The 14,131-nt window shown below is 39.9% G+C and overlaps 1 protein-coding gene across 1 annotated transcript in view; it reads right to left on the bottom strand.

Moving 5' to 3' along the window:
- SSBP4 (single stranded DNA binding protein 4) overlaps positions 1 to 14,131 on the bottom strand; it is a 598,177-nt gene that overhangs the window by 53,378 nt on the left and 530,668 nt on the right. The window contains exon 7 of the mRNA XM_053702958.1: positions 13,742 to 13,825. Within this exon, the coding sequence (XP_053558933.1) occupies positions 13,742 to 13,825 (84 nt within the window). The remainder of the gene's footprint in view (positions 1 to 13,741; positions 13,826 to 14,131) is intronic.

The following is a 14,131-nucleotide window of genomic DNA, read 5'->3' as shown; positions in this document are numbered from 1 at the left end:
CTGTATATTGTGTGTCTGTATCTGTGTGTGTATCTGTGTACTGTGTGTCTGTATCTGTGTGTACATGTGTGTATCTGTGTACTGTGTGTGTGTATCTGTGTACTGTGTGTACATGTGTGTATCTGTGTACTGTGTGTGTCTGTATCTGTGTACTGTGTGTGTCTGTATCTGTGTACTGTGTGTGTGTCTGTATCTGTGTGTACGTGTGTGTATATGTGTGTACGTGTGTGTATATCTGTGTACTGTGTGTGTCTGTATTTGTGTACTGTGTGTGTCTTGTATGTGTGTGTATCTGTGTACTGTTTGTATGTGTGTGTTTATATATATATATATATATATATATATATTTATATATATATATATAATGTGTGTATGTGTATATATATATATATATATCTGTGAGTGTGGATGTATATCTGTGCTCATGGTGCATTGGCCCATTTCTTTGAAGTATTTTTTGTTCTGGGTAGGGGCCCTGTTCTGTCATTCTGCTTAGGGCCCCTACCCAGTCAGGTGGAGCAGTTGCATGAGAGGAGCTGCGCATAGGCTGCTGCTTGTTTCAGTCAATTTCTGACTGTTAATGTGCTTCTATTACCCAGCCAGCAGGTAGTCTTAGGAGTCTCCTCCTCTACCCCGAAACCAACCATCATGTGTGTGTGTTTTTGTATGTATGTGTATTGTGTATAAATGTGTGTGTAAGTATGTGTGCATGAGTATGTGGGTGTAAATGTGTGTGTATGTGTAAATATGTGTGTGTATACTATGTATGTGTAAATGTGTATATATATATGTGTGTGTATATATATATATATATATATATATATATATATATATATGTATGTGTGTGTGTATATATATATATATATATATATATATATACACTTTAAAAATAATAAATAAAATAATGAACTGTTATGTAATGCTGCATGCTGGGGGCAGAGTTAGCTGCCGAACTGTGAGGTTGCATCAATAGACTATGATCAGAATATGATTGTATCATATAAATATAAGTCTATAAATGGCTACCGGCTTTTATCGATGCCTCAAAAAGTGCACTGTGCCGGGCCTAAGTTCACAGTGCACTTTTGAGGCATCGATAGAAGCCGGTAGCCATTTATAGACTTATATTTATATGATACAATCATATTCTTATAGGTTCTTAAAGGTTCACAGTACATAGGTTGTATTAAGTAGCCTGATATCCATTCGTTATTGTGAAACAGGTATAGCTAAATCTAATCTACAAAATTTCCAGTACCTGAAAACCTAGTATCCTCACTACTATTGCAAACAAAGGAGTTAATTGCATAGGGGGGTTTGGGGTGAATGGCTGTTTAGGGGACATGATTGAGATTTGAGAATGAGTTTAAGGGTTTTGGATCATGGTGGTTAAGGGGTGAATTGTTTTTAAGGAGCTATTGCACTGGGGGGTCTCAAGTTTAATGGCTCTGTTTTAGTGCACTGCATAGGATTTAGACTTCATTCTTTTACCTAGTGATTTAGCACATATTCTCCAAATGTTAATAGTGGGGGATAAGCCAGCCACTTTCCTGCAGAATATGTAGGTCTGCTCTTATTTTGACTCTCATACATGCTTTGTAAATGTGTGCCCCCTCGTTAAAAAAAAATGCCCCCCCATTTCATTCATTCTGGAGCCGACCCTGCTCTTGAGGAAGTTTATTCCATAAATCAATCACTCTTTCTGTAAAGAAGTGCTTCCTCAAATTACTCCTGAATCTACTACCCTTTAGCTTGAGCTCATGACCCCTTGTTCTTGAGAACTTACTCAAGTGCCAGGAACTCTGAATAAATTGTTCAAAAATGGCACTTATCTGCACCTCTATCCGACAGGAGGACATCTCACTGGTATGGTAGGAAGCCACTCCCCACAGAGACCTATGGATCGAAGAAGAAACCGAGTAAGCCTAATCTGGTATTCTGTAAGTGGGCAGCAACTTGTCAGGAAAAATAAGTGTGGCCCACCCCACAAGTTCCTGACTGCTCAAAAGCTACCACAGCCCTACTGAAGAGACTAGCGTGGAGTACAGCTAAACCCAGCAGATAGGGAAGATCAGAGCAAGCCTGCTCTGACTTTAAAATAAAAAAATCTTGATAAAAGAATCTTACACCTAAACTTCACCTCCTCCTTGCGCTGAAGGCAAAGAGAATGACTGGGGGTTGTGGGAAGGGAAGTGATACTTAAAAGCTTTGCTGGGTGCTCTTTGCCTCCTCCTGCTGGCCAGGAGTGATATTCCCAACAATAATTGATGATTCAGTGAAATCACTGTGTCTTAAGAAAGAAATTCATGTTTGAGTGCAATAATTAAATGTTTTATGTCAAAAGTAGCAGCAGATATTCCTCTTCATTACTTTTCTTTTAAGTTATAATTTGACAGCTGAAGAAACGCCTTTGTTTTGTTGATTTCTTTCAATATTTATAATAACACACAATAAATAGCTTTAGTTAATCTTAAAAAATAAATAAGTATATTGTGACACATCCCTTTGTGTATTTTTTCCTTTCTCATATTTAAAAACAGAATTTATGTTTACCTGATAAATTTCTTTCTCCTACGGTGTGTCCGGTCCACGGCTTCATCCTTACTTGTGGGATATTCTCATTCCCTACAGGAAATGGCAAAGAGAGCACACAGCAAAAGCTGTCCATATAGCTCCCCTCTGGCTCCGCCCCCCAGTCATTCGACCGACGGTTAGGAGAAAAAGGAGAAACTATAAGGTGCCGTGGTGACTGTAGTGTACAGAAAAATAAAAATTTTAAACCTGACTAAAAGCCAGGGTGGGCCGTGGACCGGACACACTGTAGGAGAAAGAAATTTATCAGGTAAACATAAATTCTGTTTTCTCCTACATTGGTGTGTCCGGTCCACGGCTTCATCCTTACTTGTGGGAACCAATACCAAAGCTTTAGGACACAGATGAAGGGAGGGAACAAGTCAGGTAACCTAAACGGAAGGCACCACAGCTTGCAAAACCTTTCTCCCAAAAACAGCCTCCGAAGAAGCATAAGTATCGAATTTGTAAAATTTGGCAAAAGTATGCAGAGAAGACCAAGTCGCTGCCTTACAGATCTGTTCAACAGAAGCCTCATTCTTGAAGGCCCAAGTGGAAGCCACAGCTCTAGTAGAGTGAGCTGTAATTCGTTCAGGAGGCTGCCGGCCGGCAGTCTCATAGGCCAAACGGATGATGCTTTTTAGCCAAAAGGAAAGAGAGGTAGCAGTAGCTTTCTGACCTCTCCTCTTACCAGAATAGACGAAAAACAAAGAAGATGTCTGTCTGAAATCCTTTGTTGCTTCTAAATAGAATTTTAAAGCACGAACTACATCTAAGTTATGTAACAAACGTTCCTTCTTTGAAACTGGATTCGGACACAGAGAAGGAACAACTATTTCCTGGTTAATATTCCTATTGGAAACCACCTTTGGAAGAAAACCAGGCTTAGTACGTAAAACTACCTTATCTGTATGGAATACCAGATAGGGTGAAGTACACTGCAAAGCAGACAATTCGGAAACTCTTCTAGCAGAAGAAATAGCAACCAAAAACAGAACTTTCCAAGATAGTAATTTAATATCTATGGAATGCAAAGGTTCAAACGGAACCCCTTGAAGAACTGAAAGAACTAAATTTAGACTCCATGGAGGAGTCATAGGTCTGTAGACAGGCTTGATTCTAACTAATGCCTGTACAAACGCCTGTACATCTGGCACGGCTGCCAGACATTTGTGCAACAAGACAGACAGAGCAGATATCTGTCCTTTTAGAGAACTAGCTGACAAACCTTTATCCAAACCCTCTTGGAGAAAGGAAAGTATCCTAGGAATTCTAATTTTACTCCAAGAGTAACCCTTGGAATCGCACCAACAGATATATTTTTGCCATATCTTATGGTAAATTTTCCTAGTCACAGGTTTTCTGGCCTGAACCAGAGTATCTATAACCGAATCTGAAAACCCACGCTTAGATAGAATCAAGCGTTCAATTTCCAAGCAGTCAGTTGCAGAGAAACTAGATTTGGATGTTCGAATGGACCTTGTACTAGAAGATCCTGCCTCAAAGGTAGCTTCCATGGTGTAGCCAATGACATATTCACCAGGTCTGCATACCAAGTCCTGCGTGGCCATGCAGGAGCTATTAGAATCACTGAGGCCTTCTCCTGTTTGATCCTGGCTACAAGCCTGGGAAGGAGAGGGAACGGTGGAAACACATAAGCTAGATTGAACAACCAAGGCGCTACCAATGCATCTACTAGTGTCGCCTTGGGATCCCTGGATCTGGACCTGTAGCGAGGAACCTTGGAGTTCTGACGAGACGCCATCAGGTCCATATCTGGAATGCCCCATAGTTGAGTTAACTGGGCAAAGACCTCCGGGTGAAGTTCCCACTCCCCCGGATGGAAAGTCTGACGACTCAAATAATCCGCCTCCCAGTTGTCTACTCCTGGGATGTGAATTGCAGATAGATGGCAGGAGTGATCCTCCGCCCATTTGATGATCTTGGATACCTCTCTCATCGCCAAGGAACTCTTTGTTCCTCCCTGATGATTGTTGTCCGACTGAAATCTTATGAACCTGGCCTTCGCTAGTTGAGGCCAAGCCAGGAGCGCATTGAATATCACTCTCAGTTCCAAAATGTTTATCGGGAGAAGAGACTCTTCCCGAGACCATAGACCCTGAGCTTTCAGGGAGCCCCAGACCGCGCCCCAGCCTAAGAGACTGGCGTCGGTCGTGACAATGATCCACTCTGGTCTGCGGAAACTCATTCCCTGAGACAGGTGATCCTGAGCCAACCACCAGAGGAGTGAGTCTCTGGTTACCTGGTCCACTTGAATCTGGGGAGACAAGTCTGCATAATCCCCATTCCACTGTTTGAGCATGCACAGTTGCAATGGTCTTAAATGAATTTGAGCAAAAGGAACCACGTCCATTGCCGCAACCATTAGTCCTATTACCTCTATACACTGAGCTATGGAGGGCTGAGGAATAGATTGAAGAACTCGACAAGCGTTTAGAAGCTTTAACTTTCTGACCTCTGTCAGAAAAATCTTCATTTCCACAGAGTCTATTATTGTTCCCAGAAAGGGAACCCTTGTGGACGGGGACAGGGAACTCTTTTCTATGTTCACCTTCCACCCGTGAGACCTGAGAAAGGCTAAAACAATGTCTGTATGAGCCCTTGCTTTGGAAAGGGACGACGCTTGAATTAGAATGTCGTCTAGGTAAGGTGCTACTGCAATGCCCCTCGGCCTTAGGACCGCTAGAAGGGACCCTAGCACCTTTGTGAAAATTCTGGGAGCAGTGGCTAAACCGAACGGAAGAGCCATGAACTGGTAATGTTTGTCCAGAAAGGCAAACCTCAGGAACTGATGATGATCTTTGTGGATAGGAATATGCAGGTATGCATCCTTTAGGTCCACGGTAGTCATATATTGACCCTCCTGGATCGTTGGTAAAATCGTCCGAATGGTTTCCATTTTGAATGATGGAACTCTGAGGAATTTGTTTAGAATTTTTAAATCCAGAATTGGCCTGAAAGTTCCTTCTTTTTTGGGAACTACAAACAGGTTTGAGTAAAAACCCAGACCTTGTTCCGCTGTTGGAACTGGGTGTATCACTCCCATCTTTAATAGGTCTCCTACGAACGTAAGAATGCCTGTCTCTTTATCTGGTCTAAAGATAAGCGAGACATGTGGAACCTTCCCCTTGGAGGAAGTTCCTTGAATTCTAGAAGATACCCCTCAGAGACAATTTCTAGTGCAGAGGGATCCGGAACATCTCTTGCCCAAGCCTGAGCAAAGAGAGAAAGTCTGCCCCCTACTAGATCCGGTCCCGGATCGGGGGCTACCCCTTCATGCTGTCTTGGTAGCAGCAGCAGGCTTCTTGGCCTGTTTTCCCTTGTTCCAGCCTTGCAATGGTTTCCATGCTGGTTTAGGCTGGGAAGCGTTACCCTCTTGTCTAGAGGCTGCAGAGTTAGAAGCTGGTCCGTTCCTGAAATTGCGAAAGGAACGAAAATTAGACTTATTCTTAGCCTTGAAAGGCCTATCCTGTGGGAGGGCATGGCCCTTTCACCCAGTGATGTCTGAAATAATCTCCTTCAATTCCGGCCCGAAAAGGGTCTTACCTTTGAAAGGAATATTAAGCAATTTTGTTTTGGACGACACATCCGCCGACCAAGATTTTAGCCAAAGCGCCCTGCGCGCCACTATTGCAAAACCTGAATTTTTCGCCGCTAATTTAGCCAATTGAAAAGCGGCATCCAAAATAAAGGAATTAGCCAACTTTAGTGCGTGAATTCTGTCCATGACTTCATCATATGGAGTCTCCTTTTGGAGCAAATTTTCTAGTTCATCGAACCAAAAAGACGCCGCCGTGGTGACAGGAATAATGCACGAAATTGGTTGAAGAAGGAAACCTTGCTGAACAAAAATCTTTTTAAGCAATCCTTCCAATTTTTTATCCATCGGATCTTTGAAAGCGCAACTGTCCTCTATAGGAATAGTTGTGCGCTTAGCTAACATTGAAACTGCCCCCTCTACCTTAGGGACCGTTTGCCATGTATCCCTTCTGGGGTCGACAATGGGGAACATTTTCTTAAATATAGGAGGGGGAACAAAAGGTACACCTGGCTTCTCCCACTCCTTAGTCACTATGTCCGCCACCCTCTTGGGTATCGGAAAAGCATCAGCGTGCACTGGGACCTCTAAGAATTTGTCCATTTTGCACAACTTCTCTGGAATCACCAAAGTATCACAATCATCAAGGGTAGCTAGCACCTCCTTAAGCAGCGCACGGAGATGTTCTAGCTTAAATTTAAATGCCACAATATCAGCTTCTGCCTGCTGAGAAATTTTTCCTGAGTCAGAAATTTCTCCCTCAGACAGACCCTCCCTCACTGCCAATTCAGATTGATGTGAGGGCATAACAGATAAATTATCGTCAGCGCCTACTTGCTCATCCTCTGTATTTAAAACTGAGCAATCACGCTTTCTAGGAAATGCTGGCAGTTTGGATAAGAGAGCTGCTAGAGAATTATCCATTACTGCTGTTAATTGCTGCATAGTAACAAGCATTGGCGCGCTAGATGTACTAGGTATCGCCTGCGCGGACAAAGCTGGTGTTGACACAGAAGGAGAGGATGATGAACTATCCCCACTACCTTCATTTAAAGAATCACCTTGGGCAACATTATTAAATGTGACAGTACTGTCCTTACTTTGTTTGGACGCCATGGCACAATTCGCACATACATTTAATGGGGGAACCACCTTAGCCTCCATACATACAGAACATATGCTATCTGAAGGTACAGACATGTTAAACAGACTTAGGCAGGCTTTTAATGCAATAAAAACAATTTTAAACAAAACCGTTACTGTCTCTTTAAATAATAAAAAGAGCACACTTTATTTCTGAATGATCGAAAAACTATCAAAGAAATATCCGATCTTTATGAAATTTATACCCCAGTGTCTTAATGCTTTGAAAGTATTGCACACCAAATTTCAAGTCTCTTAACCCTTAAATGACCAAACCGGAGCTAATAATCACAATTGACCGGTTTAAACACACTACAGTCCCTGCCACAGACCTTGCTGCGGCTTTTACCTTCCTTAGGGGTTATTCACCACAGTAATAAGCCTCTCTGAGTCCTTTTCTAAGCCACTTGACCCTCTTATGTGAAGCTGCGTGCACTGCCTAGAGAAAGAAACTGCGCAACTGAGGCGCGAAAATGAGGCCTCCACCCTCTGCATTCCAGAGTGAAGGGGCCTTTCTGACAAGATTAGGCGTCTAAACAACTGCCAGGCGCAAATAAACGTCCCCAAAAGTGTTTCAAAGTTTACAAAACACTCCAAATGTCATATAAATATGATAAAAGTTAATCGATTTAGCCCACAATAGTGTCAACCAGCATAGAGCCCAATTTATAAGCCTTAATTCTGTAACTGAGCCTAAGAAAATGGCTTACCTATCCCCTAAGGGAAAACTGACAGTCTTCTAGCATTACTAGGTCTTGTTAGAAAAGTGACTGATCATACCTAAAGCAGATAAGCCTGCAAACTGTTCCCCCCAACTGAAGTTCTCTGGTTTCAACAGTCCTGCGTGGCAACAGCAATGGATTTTAGTTACTGGTACTAAAATCATACTCCTCTTTTAACAGAAATCTTCATCACTTTCTGTTGTAGAGTAAATAGTACAAACCGGCACTATTTTAAAATAACAAACTCTTGATAGAAGAAATAAAACTACAACTAACACCACATACTCTTTACCATCCCCGTGGAGATGCTACTTGTTCAGAGCGGCAAAGAGAATGACTGGGGGGCAGAGTCAGAGGGGGGGCTATATGGACAGCTTTTGCTGTGTGCTCTCTTTGCCATTTCCTGTAGGGAATGAGAATATTCCACAAGTAAGGATGAAGCCGTGGACCGGACACACCAATGTAGGAGAAAGAGGGATTTTTAAAATGTATTACAGGTTTGTTTTGTTTCTTTTCTTTTTTTAATGGATGTTCCTGTACTGAGAAAGAAATGGGGTTTTCATGTTTGTGAGGAGTGCCACTGGGCACCAATAAAACAGTGGGAGATCTGTTTATTAGCCAGTGAGCAAACAGGCCTTAAGGCCTAACGTTCTGTTATGTTAAAGAACAGAAAAATCGACTTAGGGCCAGATTATGAGTGGAGCAATAACAGTTACGCGCGAGCAATAAGGAGTATATTGCAGGTGTTTGCGTGTGTCGGGTGCTCTACTCGTATTACAAGTTGAAAGCAAAAGCAATCGCATGAGCGCAATTCAAGTTAAGGCTCGTCAGGTTAGCATGTCTTCAGAGCTCTGGTCAACTGCTTCGCGAAACAAAACACATCAAAAATACATTACAAAGTACAGCTACACTTATAATAACACCATCTAATAAAAACTATTAAGAAAAAATATTGCACAAGTTTACTTTAACATAGACATACATACATATACGTGTCTAAATATGTATGTGTGAATATGTATATATTTATGTGTGTATATATATATATATATATGTGTGTGTGTGTGTATATATATATATATATATATGTATATATATATATATATATATATATATATATAAATATATGTGTGTGTGTGTATACATATGTATTTATATGAAAATATGAAAAAACATATTTATGCAATATTCATATTTAATAAAGATTTTAACTGTGTATTCACTGTAAATATTTTAAATTTACTTCATTCTCTTGGTATCCTTTGTTGACAAGCATACCTAGGCAGGCTAAGGAGCTAATTGCTGATTGGTGGCTGCAAATATATGCCTCTTTTCATTGGTTAACCGATGTGTTCAGCTAGCTCCCAGTAGTGCATTGCTGCTCCTTCAATACAGTATACCAAGAAAATGAAGGAAAATGGATAAGAAAAGTAACAGTTTAAAAATGTATGCTCTAGCTAAAGCATAAAAGAAACAATCTTGGGTTTCAAGTCCCTTTAAGGGGATCTGAGAACCATTGGAGGACAACGCTTCTGAAATTGAATGTTGACAATCAGAGTAAAATGTATGAAGGATTTAGATGGACGCAATAGCTCATTGATGTTTATGAAGTCAATCTGAGGTGAGAGTGCGGCATGATTGGCAATTCAATGGAAAGAACATTTACTGCAGCTCTGACTCAGGAAACCCCACAGCAGTTTCCCCTTGGACGTTCTATGGAAGGCTTTTCCAAGAATCAGGTCAAGTAATTCCAAGATAATAGGAGAAGGCTTGTGTGTTTTCAGCTATTCAAACAAAGCAGTGTGCTTCAATGGCTTGGCCTGGATCACTAATTCCCATAATACAACAGGTAGTCAATACAATATTAATATTACATTATTTTCCTGCTGCTCTACAGAAAGACATTCAAATATTGATGGATCCTCTTCTGTTTGCGTATGAGAATGTGGACATGATTTCTAAATGTACTGAACTGCAGAAGTTGGGTGGGGGATGACGGAGAATTCCTTAAGGGCCCTATTCACTTACAGGAAGCTACATTTGCTAATGAAGGTGCTTTGAGTTATTTAAAAAAAAAAAAAATAAGTATATGGTTTACTATGGAAATTATTTATTAATGCTGCAGTCTGCAAGTTCACAGAGGGAAAAGTATTTGTAGTAATTTGTGGGAGTCAGAAGATAAATGTAAATGGGTTTTATCCTAATTTAAATCTTTAACTTCACACCAGGACCTCTTCTTGTAGTATGTGCAATATATTTCTTTCTTGAAATTTTGTTAACCCCTTAATTAAATAGTCATCATATCTCTACAAATAACTAAAATTGAGTCTGAGTAACAACAAAAAAATTGTGGAGAGACAAATAGTAATATTAATTTGTACATATTATCACATACATTTTAATAAGGTAAAAGTACAAATAAACACTAAATACATTTCATGCACCTCACTCTTATAATGGGTGCGGACATTTTGGAACCTAAGTTTCACTGCAGGTATCTGATGAAGATTTGCTGCACATGTGTAAACAGGTCAGCATTCGAATGCAGTAAAAGAAAGATTTCAACATGCCGGCACTTATGATTAGAGGGAGGCCGGGAATAATCTCAATACTATAACAAAATGAAAAGTGATATTGGATGCGCCAAAAAAAAACTATAGATCAATATACAGTGTTATAAATTTCCGGTATCAATAATACCTATATAAACATATAAATAAATAATAATATGAGTGAACAATACTTGTTTTTCAGTCCCAGAATAAAAAGAGTTCCAAAGGTGACTGTGAACTTGTTTAATATTGCTGGAATCCGTTTTCACAGAAATAGTGGCCGCTGTATTCCTTCCAAATGCTCTGCATAAAGCCGAGCCTATGAATTCTGTAAAATGGCAAACAAAGAGAAGAAGGCGCCATGATGGTGCAAAATCTAACAAACTCCTTGGCAGTGCGAATAGCAATGTCCTGCTGAAGTTATGATCACATAAACAGACCTTGCACGGCTCATTTTAGCATATTCTCTGTGAGTGTGATTATATTATATTTTATCATTGCTATTCCCACTGCCAAGGGGTTTGATCCAGTATTAGGAAGCAGACACGCGTTACCTGTTTGGGACCGGTGTATGAGAATTAATCCATATGGATCGAGTGAACCATTGGCTTTCCATTCCTGGAGTGTGAGCTTTCTGGGCGGCTCCTAAAGGTCCAGCAGACGTTTGTGGCACTTCCCAAGTGCTATACAATTTGTGAGTATTTTGAGGATAAAACTGTATTTGCATCAAATTATAGTTGATCTTGCACCATCATGGCGCCTTCTTCTCTTTCTTTGCCATTTTACAAATCTCAATACTATGCTTATCAAATTATTTATTATATAAGAATTAAATTAAAAAATGGTGTAATAATTAAGTATTGCGGGGTACGTTTTTCTATGCTATAACCAGCACACTACTTTATTATTATTATTATTATCGTTTATTTATAAATCTCCAACATTTTACGCAGCACTATACAAAGGTATATTACAATCATGAGGGTACAATACAATAAAACAACTTACAATAAGACATTGTGTAAGACTATACAATTTACATTACTACACTCACATTGACAAACGTAAACAAAAGGAGAGGAGAGCCCTGCCCTTGAGCACAATCAATCAGTTGTAGATGCACTTTTATACACAGTGAGCTACAATTAGAGTGGCTCTCAAGCTTACAATCTAAAGGCAATACACAGGGACATTGAGGGAGAGGGACACATAAGTAGTACAGTCATCTTAAAGTAAGTTTTATGAGTCCTTGCACAGATGTGTTTTTAAGGAACACTTGAAGCTTTTGAGACGAAGAAAGTCTGAGCAAGGCAAAGAGCTCCATATGATAGGTGCAGTTCTAAAGTCTTGCAGGCGAGAGTGTGAGGAAGTGATGGGAGATGAGGAGAGAAGTAGGTCATGAGCAGAGTGGAGAGTTGGGGAATATTTGCAGACAAGGGCAGAGATATAGGAGGGTGCCGTTTTGATGAGGGCTTTGTATGTCAGGGTCAAAATTTTGAATTTTATTCTTGAGGCTAAGGGAAGCTAGTGGAGGTGTTGGCAAAATAAGTGCAGCTGATGTGGTGCGATGCTTAAAGAAAATGAGCCTGAGAGAGGGATACTTGATGGATTGCAGTGGGGACAGGTGGTTGATGGGGAGACCAGAGATGACAGAATTGCAGTAGTCAAGGCGGGAAATGATAAGGGAATGGATAAGAATCATAGTTGTGTCTTGAGTGAGGAAGTGACGAATTTGAGAGATTTTTTTTAAGTTGGAATAGGAAGGAGCTAGCTAAGGACTTAATGTTGTGAGAAAAAGAAAGTTCTGAGTCAAGTATGACCTCAAGGAAGCGGGCCTGAGGTGTAAGGTTGATGACAGTGTTGTCCACAGTAAGTCAGATTTGGGGAACGGGGAGATTGGTCGAGGGAGGAAAGTGAAGGAGTTCAGTTTTAGAGAGGTTCAGCTTTAAGTAGTGAGAAGTCATCCAGGATGAGATATTAATCAGCTAGGCAGCTGGTGAGACAACAGAGAGGAGGAAATGTATGTGTAGACAGCACCTAAAGCTATATCTGATTAGTATTTACCCAATTACACTATATGACAATACATTACTTCACATTTAAAATAAGATTCTATGCATATCAACAATTTCATAGTTTCTATTAGTCATTATCAAAGTTGTGTGCCTGCGGTAATTCATAGGCTTGATGTGCATAAGCCACGTGCAATGTATAGAATAATCTGTGGTTTTATCTTTAATTATGCAACATCATTTAAAGTTTAACTGTATTTTACTTTTGTAGAGCAACTATCAGAGCAAGTTCAATTAAATCAACCAGGAAAAAACATACATCATATGATTACTTTTACTACTGTTTTTTTTATGTTCTGTTAACCAAGACTCTTTAAAGTAAGGTAGGTCCTCTACTCTGGCTTTTGTGAGACTACAATAACGAAACATCTTTTTTTTTTATATGGGGACTCCCATCACCTCTTTCAGCTGTCTGATCGAGCTCTGCATCAATAATGTGCTCCCACCATGCGAAAATAAAGCTCACAACTCTGTCCCTATAAATCGTTTAACGGTAATTGGGATTAACTCAGTTGGGAAAGATTTGCAATTAAAAATACTCGCGCAGCTTCCAGACACATGGAGAATGATGGGGAAGGGATTTGATTGCCTTGTGGCCATGGCTGGATTAAGCCATTACCTTTCAGTTATTGCTGTACAAGAAATGAGTAGAAGCTCACACTTTCTCTATATTATGTTTATGAAATTAATTACACAAGAAATTCTCGTTTAGGTTGGTGTCATAACATTCATGCTCACATATTTTAAAACTATATATATATTTAAAAAAATGATTTTCTGATTCACAAAGAGCATAGAATTTTAAACAACTTTTCAATCTACTTATATTATTTAAATTGCTTTGTTCTTTTGGTATCTTTTGTTGAAAAGCATACCTAGGTAGGCTCAGAAGCTCAGAGCTAGCTGCACATATATTCTTCATATTATTGACTAAATTATGTTTCAGCTAGCTCCCATAGTGCAATGCTGCCCCTTCAAGAGAATGAAGCAACATTGATAATGGAAATGAAATGGAAAGTTGTTTACAATTGTATGTTTTATCTGAAACATGACAAAAACAAATGTGTTTATGATTTCCATGATCAAAAAGTTATTAATAGCAAGAAGACTGAGCCTACTTACCTGACTGTGAGGACCCATCATGGGGTTATTGGGGTTGTGGGGTGGAGGCTGTGCATGAGGTGATGGCTGAGAACCAGGAGGGCCCTGCAAGGAAAACAAAAGACACAAAGATCTAAAAAGAAAGTCTAAGACACTTTTAGCTGTGGGCTGGCTACTGACCTAAGGAACTGTACTTTACACTACTCATTGCTGAACTTGACCTGACTACTGACTACTTATCTGTTAATCACCTGACTCCTAGTGTTCACTGCTATCTTCTGGGAGCTCATTCAAACCCTGGGCTCACAATGTATCTCCTGCAAAGTAATTATCTGTTTACCTTATAATCACACATTTAAAAAAACATCTTTCCAATTTACTTCTACTATCAAGTTTACTGTCATTCTCTTG

The sequence above is a fragment of the Bombina bombina genome, chromosome 2 (genome assembly GCF_027579735.1).
Source record: "Bombina bombina isolate aBomBom1 chromosome 2, aBomBom1.pri, whole genome shotgun sequence".
Classification (NCBI taxonomy): Eukaryota; Metazoa; Chordata; class Amphibia; order Anura; family Bombinatoridae; genus Bombina; species Bombina bombina.
This window is presented reverse-complemented; position numbering and strand designations above follow the sequence as displayed.